The sequence below is a fragment of the Halictus rubicundus genome, chromosome 8, assembly GCF_050948215.1.
Source record: "Halictus rubicundus isolate RS-2024b chromosome 8, iyHalRubi1_principal, whole genome shotgun sequence".
Lineage (NCBI taxonomy): Eukaryota > Metazoa > Arthropoda > Insecta > Hymenoptera > Halictidae > Halictus > Halictus rubicundus.
In genome coordinates this window covers 4,603,749-4,625,394 of record NC_135156.1, presented here as the reverse complement: position 1 = coordinate 4,625,394, position 21,646 = coordinate 4,603,749, and the positions used below count along the sequence as shown (strand labels likewise).

General features: G+C 41.2%; 1 protein-coding gene across 1 annotated transcript; it reads left to right on the top strand.

Moving 5' to 3' along the window:
* The first annotated feature begins 5,877 nt into the window (after positions 1 to 5,877).
* On the top strand, positions 5,878 to 20,251 carry LOC143356413 (protein big brother). Its single transcript, XM_076792091.1, has 3 exons — positions 5,878 to 6,307; positions 7,929 to 8,120; positions 19,730 to 20,251. Exons 1-3 carry the CDS (start codon positions 6,116 to 6,118, stop codon positions 20,024 to 20,026), a joined length of 681 nt encoding a protein of 226 aa, XP_076648206.1. The 5' UTR covers positions 5,878 to 6,115; the 3' UTR covers positions 20,027 to 20,251.
* The last annotated feature ends 1,395 nt before the right edge of the window (positions 20,252 to 21,646 follow it).

The window sequence follows — 21,646 nt, the reverse complement described above, 5'->3', positions numbered from 1 at the left end:
AACGTTTCCGCATGGCGATGGAAATTTACACGGTCGTTTTACGCGTTCCAGGTTCGAATTTCAGCTTGGAGCGTTGCACGAGAACGGTGGAGGGGTTTCCATAAAGAAACGAAGAAGAAACGCGCGCGTGCAGCGGCGTGCACCAGCTCTGGGATCCGCATCGACGAGATTTCCCTTCGGAGGCTGGGATTGGCGAGGCTGCTGGACCAATCCGTGTAGAACAGGGGCGGGCGTCCCGTCGACGCGCGTTTTTTCCCCGGTCGTCGCGACGCCACGGCGAACGAACACGTGAAATTCGTTTCGACGCGCTTGGCATTTATGGCGACGCGTTCTCCTCGTCGGCGGACGACTATATCGTCGACGTCGACGACCGGCTCCAATCGGATTTCATCAAATTCACCGAGTCGAGCCAAAAGAAATAATAATATAAATAAAATCAGTTTGATAATGAGGAAGCTTTACCATAATTTTTTACGGGAACAATCGAGCCTTTTGACCTACGGTTCCATTCGACGAACGGAATACGCTGCAATAATAAAAAAAACTGTTGACCTTTAGACCTTGAAGGTCAATGTTAATTTTGCGACACTTTCTTTACATCAATTTCCACTAAACCTAGGATAACGCTATGATAGTCGCCACCTATAATTTCTCTACTACCTGTACAGTAAATCGTGCTGTACATGGATCGCTTACAGCTTAGGATTATGCTCGGACAATCGAGGTTCGACTGTATTAACACTTTGACTGCCAAACTAGAAACCTAAAAAATTCCATAGAATCAAGGTGTTATTTAATGAAATAAAAATCGAAAAATATTAAATGTATGATATCGACTAGTCCTCCAACTTTCTTACATTTTACTGATCCTAATCAAATTTGGTACAATGAATGTATTAACGTAAAAATTCATTTTAAAACTTGGACAAATAATTCCGTCACCCACATGTTGGTGACATGGCAGTCAACGTGTTAATTCGTACAGAGTTATCTACGACAAACCGACTCGCCTGAACGTCCTTATAGTAGAGAGGTGAAAAATGCACGAATCGCATCTCTGTGCTCTTCTGTGCACCGACAAGCCGAACTTTCATGGAATATTTTCGAATTTCTCCAGAATGTAATAAGTCTGGCAATCAGGGAGATCGTAAACTGCCGTGAACTGTTGTAATGCTCGGTTGAAATTCGGCAGTAAAGTTGTTTAACGGTGGTCATAGAGCGAGGTTTATATGGAGGTGCGTGTCGCCCGCACTTCCGACATTTTATTATCAGCGACGAAACGAATAGCAATCTTTTCGGCAACAACCGAAGGATGGGGTTCGTTATGGGCAAGGGACGCGGGGGCGTAATAAATAAACCTGGGAAACGAAGAACGTTGGCCATAAAACATAGACGGCTCTGCGAAGATCGCCCCGAAGCAGCTTTTCGGCCTCTCGGTCCGACGCGCAAACACCGACATTCGCAACGAGACTCTACCTGAGCGGATCACGAGCCCCATTCCCACCCCTGTTCCTTCGGCTACCCCTGTACACTCGAGCCTATCCCTACAAAACATTTATTACTTCATATTGTGACTTCGGAAAATATTTACCCTGTTCGGATTGTCGGTATTGCCCTATTATCCCGTAAACGGGCCTCCGAACCTATATACAGTGACTCCCAAAAATATTCGGACACTAGCTATAACTACCTTTACGACTTGATAATTCCTTTGTTAATAAAGCAATCGTCCCGGGAATTGTTTCTAGCAATAAAAGATCTATTAATGTTGATAAACATAAATAATTTATTTGAAAAATGTACATAAATTCCATAATAAAAATTAGTAAAAGAAATAATGTACCATTTTTGGCTCACAAAAATATTCGGACAATATTAATTTTTCAATTTAGATAATGTAATTTAGCATTACAAAATTTGTTTAATACTTCGTGGCATAACCATTTTGTTTAAGAACATGTCTTAATCTGTTTGGCATACTGTTTGTAATTTTTTTTAAATATTCAACAGTTATATTCGACCACTAAGTTGCAAGTCTTTGTTTTAATTTAGCTATCGATGTAATTGGGGTTTTTCGAATTTTTCTATCCAATTCATCCCATAAATTCTCGATAGGATTAAGGTCCGGTGATTGGGGCGGCGAATGAAGAATTTTGGGGCAGCGGTATAATAAAAATTCTTGCACAATACGTGACTTGTGCTTGGGGTCGTTGTCTTGGTAAAACTTAAAAGTATTATTAAGACCCATTTTTTCAGCACTTTGAATTAAATTATTTTTGAGTATATTTAAATAATGATTTTTGTCCATGATACCGTCAATAAAAACTAGGTTACCGACTCCATATGACCAAATGCAACCCCAGACCATTACGCTGCCTCCGCCGTGTTTCACTGTACCTCTTGTATTTTCAAAATTAAACTCTTTATTCGCTTTCCGCCACACCATAGTTCTTCCGTCGGAATTGTACAGATTGAATTTGCTTTCATCAGCAAATATGACATCCTTCCACCATGTCTCATCCTTAGAAATTAGCTCTCTTGCAAGGGTTTTTCGTTTATCAATATTCTTTTCGTTGATAAATGGTTTCTTTCTAGCTACTCTTCCATTGTAACCAGCTTGCCTCAGCACTCTCCGAACTGTTTCGGCTGAAACATTTTTGGAGCTTTCTCCTAATAGCTCACTAACTAGTTTTGGAGCACTTAAGCGCGGATTTTTTTTCACTTTCCGAATAATTTTGCTTTTCTCCCTCGTACATAAGAGATTTGGTCTTCCAGTTTGCGGAATAGTCGACATATATCTGCAGAGCAGTACTCTTACTTATACGAAGCATTGCACTAATTTCGCGATAGGTTTTTCCTTTTTCTCGATGAAAAATTATAAGCTGCCACACATCGAAACTCGTATTCTTTCCTTTGCGACCCATTTTGAACGAATTCACGTTTACTACTGACAGTAGTGAGGTGGCATGGACATCTAATGGTCCACGAGATTCTGGTTGTAAACAAACGTTTTCCCGTTCTTGGAATATCGCGTCCCCAGAAGGCGATTGCCAGAGAAATATAATACGTGTCCGAATATTTTTGTGAGCCACAAATGGTCCATTATTTCGTTTAATAATTTTTATTATAAAACGTATATATATTTTTCAAATAAATTATATATGTTTATCATCCTTAATAAATGTTTTATTGCTGGAAACAATTTCCAGGGCGATTGCTTTATCAACAAACGAATTATTAAATCATAAAGTTAGTTATACCTAGTGTCCGAATATTTATGGGAGTCACTGTAAATAAAGTAAACATTTGCCTCGTTTGTCATCCATATTCGAGATTCTCCTCGATCCACTGTCCGCTTCGATTTTTCTGGAAGCATTTCAGAACTAAATATAGCAAACATTGGCTGAACTTTTCTATCGAGTTTTTTTAAGCAATATTTCTTATTCTCTTTATCAACAGTTGTGTGTTATCTAGCAACCTCAAAGGTTTCATTAAATCAACGTAATCTGTATAAAGAAATACAAATTGATCCTTCAATTTTTAGGCGTTTCGCGGATTCTAATGAAATGCGGAACAGGGAAAAAATTCAGTTTTAAATCTGGACAAATAACTCCGACTCCGATTTGCAGGAGACGCGCGCTCGACGCGTCGGTGATGTTACCATTTTGTTTAGTTTAACACCACATCCCAAGAGTAAAATCGTCATTAAGTAAAATAATTGTGATGTAATTTTAATCGTATTATTTTAATGTGATCGCACTTAATTCGTCGTTATCCAATGATTAATTCGACTTACATGATTTTTGTATTAACACTTTACCAACCGACATTTCTTCTATACCTATTCCAGCCATGCGCGGTCAAAATGACCGGTCCTTAAAAAAAAGTTATTGTTAATATTAAACGTAGATAATAGTCAATTTGTCGCTGAATGAAGTAGTAGATGGACAACTTCCATAAAATGACGATACAAATTTATTTTCATATAATTTCAATTATATAAAAAATACTGCCATGCTCTCTCCTCGATTTATAAAATTGTACTGTGTCGTCCACCTTTGCAGTTTGGATGTATTTGCCATGAAACGTGCGTAATTTGATAGCGTCTCATTCAATAAGGCGGCTCATTTATTTTGAGTTGGCCATGCCACATTGAGAATAGCCGCAGTATAATTTTATACTGATTTTTTAGGTTTAGGACAGCTATTAACTAAAAATTGCTGTATCATTATTCAAAATATTTTTTACATTATTAAATTTGTGTGTATTTAATAAATTACTAAACATTTCAGTATTGCACGAATAAATTGCGCCATTTTCGTATGTATAACACGAAAAAAAAAGAAATATATAGCAGGGTAATTTCCTAGGTTGGAAGAAATGTTTTGTTTTGGAGTTAAAATAGCTTCGAGTGCAAAGGGTTAAAATAGGAGAGCCATTTAAATACCATCTTATCTTGTGCGGTCAAATTGACCCGCCGCGATAGGTAGGACAGGCTACAAATATTTCTTGAAAAAGAGAAAATAAAACGAGAAATAAATACTGAAAAATACATTGTATAGATACTAGAATACAAGAAAAGTCGTAAAGATAAATAGCGATGTGATCATGTTGTATGTACGAAGTTTGGAAAGATCAATTTGACCGGCCGTGGTAGGTTTAATGTTAAACCGCTCGTACATTACACGGTGAATAATTATTCCCTAGAACATTCTGATATTTATTTCAGCTATCACTGTGATGTTTCGTATCGAAAGAATGAATGAGAAGAAAAAAACGGATAAACGGGTATCCGTGGCGGGTAACGCGGATCGTGCAAAGGGTCGTCGATCTTAATCGCGGATCCTCGACAATGATCCTCTCAAATGGATGAGCCCTCGGCACTCGAGAGCGAGAGAGACGATGATGAAGATCTCTTCCCTCGAGGGGATACACGCTGTTACAACTTGGGACGCGAGCGGAGGTCCCTGGCTCGAAAAATAGGGACCCCCCGACACGTATTTTCCTATATCTATGGGGGGACGCGTCGGCCAATCCCCGTACTCGATGATCCCGATACACTATATTATACATTATCGTCCTGCCACTCGTCGCCTCGCCCATCCTTCCTTTCATCTCTCGAACCCGCTGGCAGCCTGCTCGAGCTGCTACCAGCTGACTCGGATTCACCGAATTCTATCCTTTTTCATTCGCTCCCGTTGGTGCACGGACTTTTTACTCATTGTATTCCTCGGGTCTTATCTTTTTGTATATTTACAACGGTATCCGTTAGAAATAACGTTCGCTTCATCGGGAGCATCTTTAGGACGGTCGTCCATTTCATTCTTCAGAAAATCTAAGAGGTTTGAGAAATTGTTTACGGCTGACAATACATTAAACACAATTCAATTTGACCAATAGCTTGCCTAAAAATGTTATACCGAATAAATCTCTAAACAGAAACGCTGTTAGGTGCCTGGTAGTTCGAGTGGAATACAAATTTTCAGTTCTTCGGTACAGTTCGCAAATCAAAGCTTTCTCACGCGATTCTCCCCAATTTCGGGCGGTCGGTTTTCGCATAGTTCAAGCTGACGTTCTTCGAAAATATTTTGAAACGAGTAGCAACAAGGGGCGAGGTCTTGTTACCGAGGACGCCAGGTTTCGACGTGTAGCCTCGCAGGGGCCGAGAGTAGGCGAGCAACCGTGTCATCTGCTGGGAAATCTGACTAACGCAATTTCGAAGTCAGCCCGTGGTGATGGTGGGGGTTCGATCCCCCACGTGACAGCGTCCCGTGATTCAGAGCAGCGAGACGAGTGGTGGGGATACTGGTGGGCGGTCCCGGTGGGCGTGACCTGGGCCAGGATTCAGAGATCCCGGAGCTTTGCGCTCTCGGAGTCTCGGAGTCCTTAGTCACCACTCAGACGCCGCTCGGCGCAGTTGAACGCGCGGATTTCGGTGCTCTGTCAGTGTTTTTCAAGTTCAGGATCACCGTCGCAGTTCAGTGGGAAGAATAAAACCCGACCGATAACGACACACACAGTGTTCCTCTTGCGTTCGCCTGGTCGTCGATTTTTTTTTGCGTCGACGTTGATTTTCGGACAGAAATTGTTTGGAGGGGGGATTAAAGGCGGCAAGATGATGCACACTATGAGCGAACACGCCGGAGGAGCTGGGGGCCTCGGTGTCAGCGTTTTGCCGTTCGACGGAATGGGCCTGTACGAGCAGCGTCGGCCCAGGTACGTCTTCAAGGTGCCCAAAGTGGTCCCCGATCAGAAGGGAAAATTTGAGACCGACGAGCTGTTCAGGAGACTCAGCAGGGAGAGCGAGGTAATTTTTATTTTGACTTTTTGCTTTGACGACGGTGGGTTTTTCGATGTTGGATAGAAACGTTGTTGATCTTCTGGGGAGCTGGGCCGCCAGGACACTGCCCGAAAGGATTTGGTCGAGTCCCCGATGGGGTTTATTTTCGAGCAAAACGGGGAGATCGAGTGCATGAGATTTCGTATAATTAACCGTTTGCGAGCGAAAATTTATAATTAAATTATTCGTTCGCAAACTTCAAATACATAGACTTGTTGTCACCAATATGAGGATATTCGTGCTCGAAGGGTTAGAGGGAGACTGTAAAATTAAATAAGGTACACGTGGTTTGTGGTATAGTTCTTTTTGCGACGTGTGCTTCCGATGTACGTGTTTATCGAATGATATCAGCTGACGTACGAATTGCGGTATCCATCAAAGAGAAACATTAGTGGAAGCTCTAGTCGGGTTTTGAACAACAGAAACAAGTTTGTTCTTTATTATTAGACTGCGGATCTTTATGCTAAATAAAAATTGTCTATTAAAAGCTAACTAAAATTTTGTTCTTCGGTTAATGACTTTAGCAAGCTGGAAATAATACATCGATATTTTTAGATTCTTTTAATCTTTCTACTAATCTTTCTGCCTTTTGAGGCAGCAATTCATTTTCTGTGTTCGGTGACATTTATTGTTGTTCAGAGACGGAAAAGAATATTGATTGCGAACCTGTTTATTTACGTCTTGTCGCGTGTTATTGGGAGGTGAAATGAAGCCACCTTGACCGCACAGGGGCAAGGGAGGTCTCTGACAACTCGGTATGCCTGTTAATACCAACGATGCTACCTGTAGTCCTAATTTGTAAACTTTAGCGACACTCGCTGTGTAGTATTGTATGCCCGCTTAGCCTATATTATCCAGGAGCCGAGAATACGTGTGACTTGGGGCGTGTCCTTTCCGCATTCCTTCAAATCGCTTTTGTTCAGTTCCCAATAATAGTAAATATTGTTCTCCGGAACTGTGGCGTCATTGTACCGTAATGATACCGCAATTGTACTCGCTAATTCGTAGATTATTCGGCCGTGGAACAGGCGGGAAGTCGAATACAAAATAAACGTGGACTGCGAACGACGAGCTATTGAAGGAAACACGGATTTTCCGACGCTTACGAAACAATCGTTGATCTCGCTCGCTCCCGACGGCCACGTCGATTGCCATAAATTATCATTTTCCTCTCGTTGTTTCTCTCTTTATTTTAACACTAGATTTACGGGACGCGTTCTAATATTATTTGCATCCATGAGGATTTATTCAACCAATTTTTTCCTTTGAGTATTTACTACAAAAATGTTTGTAAAGACATATTCCCGTTATTTTCATAAAGTGATGTAGCATAGGCATTTTTAGTGCTCCGTAAACCTAGCGTTAACCTACTTGAGTGGATAAAATGCTCTAACAAAAATTTCTGACAATCACAAGTTTCACATAAACGTAAACGAGTATCTCCGATTCTTTTTTCCACAAAATTCGTCGCATGTCGAACCGGTCGAAGAATTTTAAAGGCGTCCATAGAATACAGTAATTGAGTAATCGATTTTCAAGAGTAACGGCTGTAAAAGACTAAACCTGTTGTTTAATCGCTATTTTGTAGGTCAGATATACTGGTTTCCGGGATAGGCCGATCGAAGAACGTAGAGTACGCTTCCAAAATGGCTGCCGAGAGGGCCTCACAGAGATCGCTTTCGCAGCGACCGGCACCAATCTTCAACTCGCTTTTGGCAGAGCCTCCGGGAACTATGCGGTAGATCCAAGCGACTGCGATTTCGAAAAAGACTGCGGCAAGGTGAGTCGTATAATTAAACAATCGCTTATCGACGCAAAAAAATCCCGCACGTTCCCAATTCGAAAGGTGTTTGCACACTAAATTTCCGAATCTCGAGAAATTCTCAATATTTGAACTACGATCATTTCGATAACAGAAAATAGTACATTTGTAAATTTGGACCCATTCTAAAGCCCGGAGCCTCCACTTTCGTGGACCTTTATTCTTTTTTCCTAGGCTCCACCGTAAGTTCAATTTTTTTTTTTTTTGTCGAATTGGTCGATTGTGAACCATAGTAGTATTGAACGAATCGATCGGCTTTGAAAGTTGAACGGCGGCGATTGCGACTCTAATTGGTCGATTGCGAGCTGACAAATGGCCGAGATCGTTAAACAGGCCGGTCTTTGAATTGTCTACGCGTTTCGTGTCCTTGGCATCGTATGTCCCGGGACGTCGAGTCACCCCCACGGACAATTTAGTATCAGTTTCTGCCTCTCGGACAATGGTGTCAGCGTGTCAGTGTTCTCGGCGGAACGGGAGACGCGCATCCGGCCCCGAATTTCGTTGGTTCGTCGGGGTCCGGACACGTCTGGCCTCGAACACTTAGCTGGAAAATTCGAGTCAACCAGCAAGAAAAAAACTTCCAACCTCTAACCGTCTTACAAATAAAATATCCAGCGACGAACTACAAACTTTAACGCGTCTTTACGAACGAATTCAGATGCATCGTCACGTGTCGCGTACATTCGCCTTTTTGTTGTTGGTATATGTTTTTCTTTGTTGAAAATGGAAATATTTTAAATCGTTGCAAAGTATAATTTATGTACATTCTAAATTACACGGACGTTGCTTCGATCTACCAAAAAACGACAAAAACATGAAACACAACAATGCTACGATGTTTTTTCCAAAAAACTGGTCGAACCCGCTCGGACTTTAGCTTACAGTTTTTCGAAGCTGTTTGTTGTTCGTCTGGGATTATGGGGAAGGTCCTACGAGCCTGCCAGAAGAGCATAATCTCTCGTACGCCGGCGCCGACGGAGGGGCGACGCCATCGCGATCGATAGGTGCGTCGCGAATCCGCCATTTTCTAGCTGTTACGCCTGCAGAATTTACCATTCGACGTTCTGACAATTAAAACGCGAGCAATTTTCGTTAAAAACGTGTCTTTATTTCGGTAGATAATGTATTCTTTTCACAATAATAACTAGACTGCGGATCTTTATGCAAAAATTGTTCGAGTCAATTGTATGAACCAGAAATTAAATAGAAATTCATTTTCTAATGCCTCTACAGGTTATAATAATAACGATAACGATAACGATAGAACGCCGAAGACTGTACACGAAGAGCAAAGTTCCTCGCGGTGAATAATAGCCCTCACCTCGCGGAACGAACGCTTCGAACAATTGTTTAGCGAGTTTCTCAACAGGGAGGACTCGGCGATCCCATTAGCAGTCGCCAGAGCCAATTAGCGCTTTTCCAAATCCGTCAAACGGGCCGGTGCCAGATGCCCGAAGGCTTCAACAGCCACCCGGTATATAATGGCTCATAAATCTCGACCCGTCCCTCTTCTGGACCGAAAGATCCTCCGGCAGGATCTAGAAATGGTCTCTCGGACCCGCAACGATTCTCTTCTGTTCGAAGTGGCGCGTTTCGGAAGCGTTTTGTCACCGTTTAGCCGGCACTTAAAGAACAATTTGCTCGATTTCTCGGGCCCACCCGATTTTCCGTCACGCTTTCGATCTCTTTGCCCGATCTCCACGCTTTCTCGATCCTCGAGTTATCCAATCCCGAGAGGTTCTGAATTGTACATTATTATAAATCGGGCCATTTCATTTGCTCGATCGAACTTCCAAATTGTACGACTTCACCGGTAACGTACCAAAGTTAATCTGCATTTGATGTCCGATTTCGTTATGCCAATTTTAAAATTGTACTTTCTAGTCTCTTCTTTAAGCGCATTGTGTTTGCTCGATCCATCAATTGGATATGTACTGTTTTCATTTTCTTGAAAGTGTCTTGGAATAAAAAATACTACTACTTATTAGCAAAGAAGAGGCTAGAAAGTAACGTAATAGATATACGACGGATCTTCAAGCAAAATAAACATTTTTCACCTGAATTACAACAAACTAGAGTAATATAGAAATTTATTTTCTGTTTAATATACATTTAAAAGGTTAAAAATAATACAACGGTATTTTTTAATCCTTCTGTTTCTACTGTTTTAAATGGCACCTGTTCGTCTTTGTCATACATACATAAAATCTTCTATCTAGTGGTATAACAACAATAGCATTGTCTAATACGCTTCGAGCTTCTACAAGAAATAGATTCTTTTGACCGAAGTGCTGTGAATTTCAAAAAACAAATGTCTCGGACGTACCAAAGAGAAAATTATATCCCTGGAACGAATAGTATGGACAAAAAGGGCGAACAAAAATTGCAAACGGCCAGTTCGCGCTCCGGAGGTGAATCATGGATCGTGATCGCCGGGGATCAAGCGTTTCGAGATTTGTCCGTGGAGCGTGGTGCTCGCTAACGACTCGTTATTTTCCTGCTCGAGGAGAGGAGACGTTGAAGAGGGAGAGGGGGCATGGGACTGTTGGTTGTTTACACGGCGACCCGCGGCTACCCGTTTTGTTTTAACCGACAATGCGAAACGGAGGGAAAAAGAGACGTGTAATAAAGAGCGACGCGCGGCAGCACGTGTCCGCTGGCCATTGTCTACGAGGACTGTTCCCCGCGGAGAGGAAATAATTAAGGGAGAGAGATCTCGCGATCCAGATAAAGCACGATAAAGACCGATAAAGACCGGTAAAATGAAAAGGGCGCGCTTCGAACATCGAACCTCGAACCTCGTTCCGAAGATCTTATCGAGATCCTTGCTCGTTCACGCTTGCTTTGCTCTTTCTACGCCGCGGTTCCTCCACCCTACAGGTTTTCGCGTTTCCCGATTAAGATTTTTAATTGACCGAGTACTGGGCTATTTTTATAATTGCACAGTGCACATTGGTCGAGACTGATTAAATACAGCGTTGTTTATTTTTTGAAATTGATTTCTCATGGCTAGACTGCGGATTTTTAGGCAAAACAAGACGCAGGAGCTACCTAGACATTTATTTCTTTTCTCGCCAATTCGAACCCGAGCTGTGCCGTAATTCCGAACAAATTGATCCGTTTGCTCGTTATGATTTTACTAGTAATTACATAGGGAATTGAAAAATTATACAGGATGTTCGAGATAATTTGTACTAACGTTTTTTTTTCGTAAAAGGTAAACATTAGGAAAAAAAACGAGGAGGAGGTGGTTGTAGTATATTTTACTACATTTTTCATTTTTTAAATGGAATGTTACATATTTGTTTACGTCAAGTGAGAACGGACAGTGAGACGGGTTCAACCATGTAGTATACTATGGTCTTCAGGGTCATACAAGCGCAGAAATAAAAGTAATAGATTTAACATTTCGTAGTATTGTATTTTCTAATATGTTGTAGTGATAAGACTACATCTCGTGTTCAATGAGACTTCCATTAGCAAGAATGCATTTCTGCACTACATATTGAGTACAAATCGGGGGATCTTGCAGACCATTTTATAGGTCCGTATGTTCCGATCCATTTATCGTTAAACATATTATATAAAAAATGATTTACCGATCTACAATTATGAGGAGGAGCCCCGTCTTGTTGGAAGCACATGTCTCGTACAAGAAACAATGGCATTGATTACCAGTAATTTTGAAATTCGCAATTTAGAAATTGTAAATAGTTATTTCCATTTAGAATTCCAGTGTAAAAATATGGACCTAGTAAGATGTTATCAATAATTCCATACCAAGCATTTGTTCTGAATTGTACTTGGAAATTTGTCTGTTTTTTCAATTTCGGATTCTCGGTCGTCCAAAAGTGAGCATTATGTCGCTTACACATGATGTTGTTATCAAAACTAGAACTTTATGTGTTGATGCAATTGAAATATCACATAGTCTGGCACACTTTTCTTACCGAAGTAGATAGATCTTCTTGAAAATGAAGAAGTATTTCTAATTGTTTATTTTCTGAAAGTGTGATTCGACGGACCCTCTGATGTTTTTACTCTACTACAGATCCTATTTCATTGAAACGTTTATTGAGATGGAGAAACTGAATTTCACTAGATTGTACTCTCTGTGGATATCTTTCTTCGTACACTAGTTTATTTTGTCTCTTATTTTGATTACACTCGTAAAAAATATTTAACATCCACTTTTTCCTGCGTAGAATAACTTGCGTAGAATATACGTAATGATAACGTGTGATTTGGATAGTTGTTTCGCACAACTGTACTGGAACTAAAGGAATACGCTTGTCTTTTCAAAACATATACATTCACATAGCCAACGGAAGTAACATTGAACGCGAGATGTAGTCTTCTCACTACAACATACTAGTGAATGCTATATTACGAAATGTTAAATCTATTTCTTTTATTTCTGTCCTTGTATGACCCCGAAGACCATAGTATACTACATGGTTGAACTCGTTTCAATGTTCGTTTTCACATGAAGGTCATATTTGTTTCTAGAAAAATATTAAAAATACAAAAAATTGAGACACGCTATCATATTGCTAATAAAATATACTACAACTACCTCCCCTTCGTTTTTTCCCCTAATGTTTACCTTTTACGAAAAAAACGCTGGTACAAATTATCGCGAACACCCTGTATATTATATAATGATAGTTTCACTGTTTTATATTCTACGCCCACTCAGTTTTGTCATAAACGCATCAAATCCGCATGGTATTACAATGCAAAAATGTGATGTAGCTTTTTTGATAAATCATCTCGCTGACTTTTAGAGTCTCCCTAACGAATAAGGAGAGCTCCGGACGCTTCCTTTAATATCATTTCGAACATTTTCGTTGACTTAGGTATCGGGATGATTTACAACTCGGCCAGGACTTTCGGTAGTCCTTTCGGCCGGAACACTATTCTCTAGAAACGTTCTGGTTCCTCGAACTCATCCGATCGTAAAATTCGATGGCAAATAAGCTGAAAAAACGTTGGCGCACACTTTTAACCCTGCTTTGCGGAACAATAAATAAAACGATTAAAATATGAATAAATAACGAATAGCATACTCAACCGTCGAAGAATTAACTTGCGAGCAAAAATCATATTGGGAACTCGAAGAACATTAACCCTTCCGGGACGATATCAGTACACTATACTTGCACGACGTTAGTGACGTTACAATAATTTCTTGGTGATTTAGACTTTTTAGTGTTCTCCACAACTATGTTGAAATTGTAAAGACTGTATGACAAATTATGAAAGTGTATCTAATAACTTGATCACATGTGATCGATTTTGAAATATTCGTTGTCTCTGAGGGGTTAACGCATTGTTCCCGGGACATGGATAAATCCGTTCTTTTTTAGACTGGTGGCGGAACATGTAAAAATCCGTTTTTCATTGTCAGCTGGTGGAAGTCGGGTCCCGTATTTATATGGGTTTTTTAACGACGGATTATGTCACCATCGTCTTTGTGACAGTTCCACAATACACATGCTTGTTTTATATTGACATACTACTTTTGTTATTTATAGCGTCATTTTAAAGTTATAGCGATTTCTAAAAATACCTAATTTCTTACGCGGCTGCTAAAAAATATCGCCCGCGCCAGGCTCAAGGCCGCGCGCGAAATGTCCTGCAAACAATGTGTTAATAAAAAAATGTACGCTGGCAAACATTTGAAGCGAAATAGACCATCTCCTAAATTAGTATGGCTAAAGTGGTCTTTACGAGGCAGAGGGTTAACCGTCGGCAGAAAACCCGCGAACAGAGGCGAGAGAAAGATGGCCGGTCGAAATCCGGTCGAACGGAAGACAAAAGGAGGTTCCGCTGACCATGTGCGCTGTGTCCTGCCGGTTGATCCTTTCCGACAGGATCGCTGGTTGACGAATGTTTCGGGCATTGTGCCCGTCGTTAGTGGACCCGATCGCAAAAAGGCGCAGCGGCCGGCTACGCCTACCGAAAAACAAAGGAGCCTGCGAAATAGCCGGTCTCTCCCGTTTGTTCTTCCTCGGGTACGTCCATGTTTTCTCTCTCTCTCCTTCTCTCTCTCTCTCTCTCTCTCTCTCTCTCTCTCTCTCTCTCTCTCTCTCGTTTCCACCCTTTTCCGATTTTTCACCCCTTTCGTTCCAGCAGGCTCGAACGTCACGTCTCTGTCGGTTTTCATTGTAGCCGCCGCGACATGCAAATGTTGCCAGCGAAAGGGTTGAGACACGCGTGTTACAGTTTAAATATCGCCCGGCTATTATGCCAGGGCGATAATGGGTCACGCCCCGTCGTCGCGCGAACAGAAAAGGTGTGAAATGGATTCGGATACATATATTTCTTTTCCGCTCGTGAGAACGAAACGTTTGTCTCTTTAGCTTCTCGCTTCTTTTCATTTCTTTTTCGTTCTTTTTTTTTTTGTTGGTTTTCAACCGGTATGGACATTTCGTTAATAGTAGCCGGGTGACGAAGGGTTGAACACATACGCGCACCCTTCTCTCTCGCGCGCCCTTTTAACGAGATTAATTTGTTTTCCCGTTTTTTTTCTCTCTAGCTATGCTCCGTTAGGTGCTCTCCTCGGTCGTTGATTTAGTAGCTTCTTCGGGGCTGTTCCGGACTTGAAGAATTGGAAGAACGAACTCAAACATTCAAACTTGGGGACTCGAATTTGAACGTGTTCGAACACGTGTACATTCCCATTTACAGTGTCGCGTGTAAACGTTAATTTAAACCATGAAATTTCGTGACTCAATCTTGAACATTGAAACTTCGAATGTGAACCATAAAAAGATTGAGGAGAAATGATTCGTCAAGGTTCCATGACGAATTCTCGGCAAACGAATAAGCGAACCTGCGGTACTTTCCCGAAATGCAAATGAATACATGGATCATGCTTGTCCTTCGAGCTGCGGTACTTCCCCATTACGTGTCGCACATGCCTCGCGAGTCGTGCAGGGATTTCGAGCGCTCCAGACGTTCGACATGGTAAGACAAAATTTATTTATTGTCAACACCGATTGACGTCAGCCCGCCGAAAAAGTAAAACGTTCGAGTAGAATTTGAACTTGTTTCGAGGGGCTAATTGTTCGAATTTGATCGTGACGTGTCAGAGAATATTCTTGGTGCCACGAACTGGTTAACGATTTCGGAAGATTCGTACACCGGAGAAGCGGGAGGTCTTCGCAGTGGTATTGTTTCGGGACGCGTTTCGAGGATCGTTTTGGGAGTGAACGCGCGTGAAAAATGAGCGAATAATTCGACGGGTTCCCCGGGTCGGAGAAGGCGGCGAAACGATTCGATTATCGAGTCGCCGAAAGTTCCAGTCACCCGCGGCTCGATTATGATTTCACAAAGAGCTGCACGCTGCGCCGCCACATTGTTACGCCGTGTCAACAACCAGCTGTAAGTTTCGACCGGGGAAGGAAAAAACGCTGAAAAGACCGAGGCTCCTAACGATGATTTTTCTCTCTCTCTCTCTCTCTCTCTCTCTCTCTCTCTTTGCCCGGAAACCGTCTTTCCATTTTTCCCTGTTGACGCGAGCCCGTAATTTGACGACGACTTTGCTACTCTCGACAAGCTCGATTTGTCGAGATCGACGGATACGAGGCATCCCCTTCCCTGTTCTACTACAAAATTATCCAAACGCGAGATTTATTTTGTCCATTTGCCGGATCTTCCGACTAATTACTAGACTGTGGAGTTTCGTGCAAAGTAAAAATAATCTCTGCTTTGATTACAAGGTACAGAAGAGTCGGATAAAGGCGTCCATAATTTTGCAATTTGCTTAGGAAATAGTCGATTGAATTTCATACACTTGTTCTGTTACAAGTCATTGTACAGAGTGTTCGGACCGTTGTGCCTGAAGAGTTGATAATATTGAAGACAGTTTGAAATGGTCTCTAAGTAAAATGTTGCATCCGACGTTAAATATCCAAGAAATCCTCAGTATCTCGATTGAAAGGAGGAAGAGGGGACCTGGGTTCTCCGAATTCGAAACTATAATTATTTAGTTCGACGACGGACGTATTAATTTCTCGAGCTGCGCGACCGAATTATAGCGTTCGGTTTCCGTAACTGCGGAGGAGGACGTGAAATTGGTTTGGAAACGGTCAGGAAAGGTTCTCGACAGGTTTTCCAGGGGCGAGACGGATTCCGTAACAGTTTTGAAGCGGCGCGCCGGAAACGGGGCCATTTGCCAGGAAATAAAATAACCCTGTTCGGACCGGGACGAGCTAATTGCTTGTTTCGACTGTTTCGAGAGCCGTCGGCACTAGCTCCCCTTCCGTTCCTTCTCGTGTCGCGTAAATTTCACGGTACAGGCTGACTCAGATTTTTTCCCCATATTTCCTACTCGATGAATTCTACAAAATTCTTCCTGCCTTCGCTTTTATTACTGAACTGCGGTTTTTATGCATTTATGATAGAAATGGCTAGGCAGAATTTCAAATAGTGCCAAGATCGAGAGAGTTTAGAGGCACCGGTATAGTACACCTATCCTCCGATTTACACGGTACTTTATTTACACGGTTTTTAAAATATAGGATTTAAAAAATTTCTGCAGTTATTTTTTAATTCCGTTCTATTCTGAATTCCATTTATTCTGAAGCGACCGTCGTACTAGCGTGTATAAAGTTAATAGTCTACGAAAGTGATGACAATAATTAAATTTTTGGTTAAATTTTTTAATTTATATTTCTTGTTTCTATATGTAAAATGAATTACATGCATATACCTCTATATTTTTGTTAATTTATGAATAGACCTTTATTTTTATGTTTTTTTAAGTTATATTTAGCTTTTATTTTACGTTGAAATAAATGACTGAATTATGCACATTTTAGTTTGTTTTCTATCCAATCTGTTCTGTGTAAATCGGGGTATATTTTCAATTTGCTGAAATTAGTACAGAAAGAAAGAAATTTTTGTTTGGCTCCTGTTTCTTACAATCGATGCGGAACAGTTTTATTTTGCATAAAGATTCGCAATCTGGTTATTTCGTGTGAAATAAAAATTGCTCCGATTTGATTACGTTTGGAGAGAACCTCGAGTGCATCGAGGAGAGTTCGCAAATCGATTCTTGCGCGATTGAATCGAGTCTCCGAACGTTTGAAGAGGACCAGAGGCAGATGAAAGAGGAGGGTAGGAGAGGAGAGGAATCGCCGGGCGAGTAATTTCGAGCGAGCAAAAGCAGCTTGTACCACGGACCGCGTCGTGGGAGGGGTCCATTAAGGCTCGCAAACCCGTCTTCAGGTTTCAATCATGTTCCCGGAGACCCCTCGACCCCCCTTGCTGCAAACGTTTCTTATTTCCAGAGAACGATTACGCAGATTGGACGGTACAAGCTTCGAGGAAAGATGAAATTGCGAAACAATTTCACCATTAACCCTCAACCGGTCACGTGCCATCTGTAAGACTGTTTCGATCGCGAGTATTAATTCCTATACTTTGAGCAAAATTTCGAACAAATTCGCGAAAGCTCTGTTCAATTTTCCGCTTTGAAAAATTGCTGTCATGGTCAATTTCGAATTTCCCGCTCTTCATTCCTCTCGATCGCTCGGTCACGCTTACTTTCGCGTGCTTCACAGCTGTAATTCACGAACGTCGCTCATTTCATATCGCTCCGTTTTATTTATGTTTCATTTTACAATAGTTTTATACTGTACATACCATGTTTAGTTTCAATATATTTATTTTATACCAGTATTTCACTTCTCTCGGTACATTTCACCATTCTCCTTCATCATCCATCCGTTTAACTACGCAACGCAACCCGTAATCTATACAAGGTGTGCCACAAAATGTTTTACTTAAAGGAGATGATTCCTGAAGTCACTTAAAGCAACTTTTTCCTTTGCGAAAATGTTCTCCGCCGCTTCGTTAAGGAGTGATTAACGAAAAATACGGACCAATCGGAGCGCGGATACAGCGGAGGAAATCTGGCTCGACCAATGCCAACGCCACGTTCAGCGGGACTTGCGATGTCCGCAGGAAGCCGTCCGCTGTTGCCGCGTTCTGATTGGTCCGTGTTGTTCGTTAATAATTCCTTAACGAAGCCGCGGAGAAGATTTCTGTGAAGGAAAAAGTCCTTTGAAATGACTTAAAATAAAAATATTTTTGTGACACCATGCATACATATTTAACACTAGGTTTACGGAGCATTAAAAGTGAGTATTTTACATTACTTTATAAAAATATGAAGAATGTGTCTATTCAAGTTTTCAGCCATTGTTTAAATAATATATACCTAAGGAAATAAGTTTGTTGAGTAATTCCACGTAGATGGATCTTCACAATCTCAAGTATATTCAGAGTATATACGATAATTTTGGACACATAAGTTTTCGCAGTTAGTTCAGTAATTAAACCATCACTTTGAAAGTGGCCTAAGTCCAATCCACCATTGATAATGTCCGAAGGACATTATCAAAATGTGCCGGAAAGGTAATAACTTTGTTCTAAATAAAACGAAACAAGAGGATTTCATATCAACTAAATTTTTGGAGGACGCAATTTTTAAAAGGGTAGAGAATTCAATTGGTTGAAAATATGCTGGATGCTCTTTTGAGAGATGAACCATATCAAATTTTCTATAAGATATCAATGAATGAGAATGCAAAGTTTAAAATCCTGGATTTATTACCACGTCGTGGTAGACCAAGAAAGTTCGAAAATATTGTATTGACACCGCTTTAGAAAAATATAAGACGAATTACAACAACGAAATACAAGGACATGATGGATTTACTACGATACATACCACCGGAGCACCATGACTTCTTCAAATCCGTCCAGCATACACAAAATGTAGATGAGCAGTAAATTGTTATGTAATTTATGTAGTTAGAAAATGTTCTGAATTGCATAAATTGTGTTTCTGAAGTGTTGTACAGATATATAAAGTAAATTGAGTATTGTTTTTTCAATTTGAAGCATTTTAACCCTTAGCACTCGAATGGCGACTGCAAGGCGCCACTAAAAATTGCTGTATCATTATTCAAAATATTTTTTACATTATTAAATTTGTTTGTATTTAATATATTACTAAACACTTCAGTATTGTACGAGTACATTGCCTCATTTTCGTATGTACAACATGAAAAAAAAAACATATAGAAGGGAAATATTCCAATTCGGAAGAAATGCTTTCTTTTGGAGTTAAAATGGCTTCGAGTGCAAAGGGTTAAATTATGTCGAATGGACTTGGGCTCTTTCAAATTTTATAACTAATCTGATTTTTAACTTTGAAAGTGGCTTAACTCCATTTTTGGTAAGAAAACACATATTATTCACTTAATAATTGCTATTATTTGAATAGGAACTGTAAATTTAACTCTTTTAGATACACTTAAGCAGCATGACACATTGGTATCCTATACGTATATTTTTAATTTTATTGAAACACAAACCCTTAAATATCTCAATTTAAGTATAAGTGGAGTTAGGCCACTTTCAAAATAAACGGCTCAGTTATACCAGTACAGATGGCACGATGAATTCGTTGAATTCGGAAGAAAGCGAAAGAATTCCGAGCGGAGACGGAGAATTTATTGCTAAAACAGATTGTGTCGTTTCGGTTGCAGGTGCACCTGAGGGCGCAGATGATCATGAACGGCGTCTGCGTGTTGTGGCGAGGTTGGATCGACCTGGAGAGGCTCGACGGGGTCGGCTGTCTGGAATTTGACGAGAAACGGGCCGCGGAAGAGGACGCTATCCTCCGGGACCAGGTCGAGCGCTATAGTCAGCGGCAACGAGACCTGGACGAGAAGCAGAGAGCCTACAGAAGCGGAGCGCCACATTTGAACCACCACCACCACCATCATCACCACCACCACGGGCACGGACATCAGTACAACGCAATTGGGACGCAACAGACATAATTAGAGATGCATTACATAGAGATTACACTTATATATATATAAGTCGACATTCATTTCGGCGCGATTTTGCGTTTCGGACGCTGTTCGGCGCAATGTTCGTCGAAATAACGTTCAGGTTTGTCCGAGGCCTTTGATGTATGTCGAAAAACCGACAAGCGACGGATCGACCGCGCGCACGAACGCAAACGGGTGAGCCTCGCACAACCTGAACATTTCGACGAACATTGCGCCGAACAGCGACCGAAACACAAGATGAAATTATGTATAAATTTCGTTCGATATTTGATAAAATATATTTCCTGTTACCTGGAGTTACGGTTTGCATTGGTCCGCAAACGTCTGTGTGAATCAAGTCCAGAATTGATTCACTCCTGTTGGTTGATTCCTTTGGAAACGGTATCCGTGCCATTTTTCCCTTTATACAGCACTCGCAGGTCTCGCGCGTTTTACAGTCCTTTACCTTGATGCCTGTCGCTAGACCTTTTTAGGCCATCTCCTAAATTGCGACCGGATCGCGGTGCCCAAAACGTCGATGCCATGAATGTTGACAGTGATCTGTATGTCCCGTATTTATGGCCTCATTGACCACGCAGACCCTATCGACCGTTTCTAATTTGTACAGGTCTGGAGACAGTCTTGTCGTTGCCTGTAGTTTCCCGTCCTTCAGGATTCGGCACTGTTCCCTCTCGAAGTCGAGTTTATACCCGTCTTTAGTTAACCTTTTTACAGACAATAGGTTACAGCCTAGGGTCGGAACGTAAAGCACATCCTGTATTGGGATTTCGCCAACTTTCTCCGAGTCCGCAGCGTACCTAATTATTCCTGAACCGATGCCTTCCACTTTAGCTGTTTTATCTTCTTCCGCGAGACAAACGTGTCCCTTCCTGCCAGGGTCGAAATCCTTGCAGAAGTCCCTCGATGTAGCCATGTGGCTCGTTGCGCCGGAGTCAACAATCCAAGAACTCATTTTTCCTTTTATTATCTTCGCCCCGAAGCATGCTTCTTTCGATGTTCTGTCCTTCGCGTAAAAACAGTATTCTGGAGAAGACTTTTCATCGGACGCTTTATTAGCCTTTTCTTGTTTGTTCTTCCAAACCTTGTACTTCATGCATTCACTTTTAAAATGTCCAGGCTTCTTACAGAAGAAACAATTTTTCTTCGGTTGTGCACCGCTGTTGCCCATGAATGCAGTCTTCATAGCCGCTTCTTCAACATTTTCTTTAGTGTCCCTTGAGCCCTTACGTCTTCTATACTCATCTATTAGTTTGCTTTTCACAAACTGAGTACTGAGTTCGCATTCTGATCTACTTTCTAATGCCGTTACTAAAGTCTCGTAAGATTCTGGTAAGCTTCCTAATAGAATTGCTGCAACAAGATTGTCAGGCAATTCTTGCCCGAGTGCTGCCAGTTGATTGACATAATTCTAAAATGTCGTAATATGCTCTTCCATATCACCTCCTTCCTTTAGCACCATTCTGCATGCCCGTTTTAACAAAAATACCTTACCTGTTAAAGTGGCTTTCTGGTGATATTCCCGGAGTGCGTTCCATGCGTCTCGTGCTGTCCTAGCGGTCCTTATATGCTGCAATTTGTTCTCTTCTACCAACAATCCAATGGTAG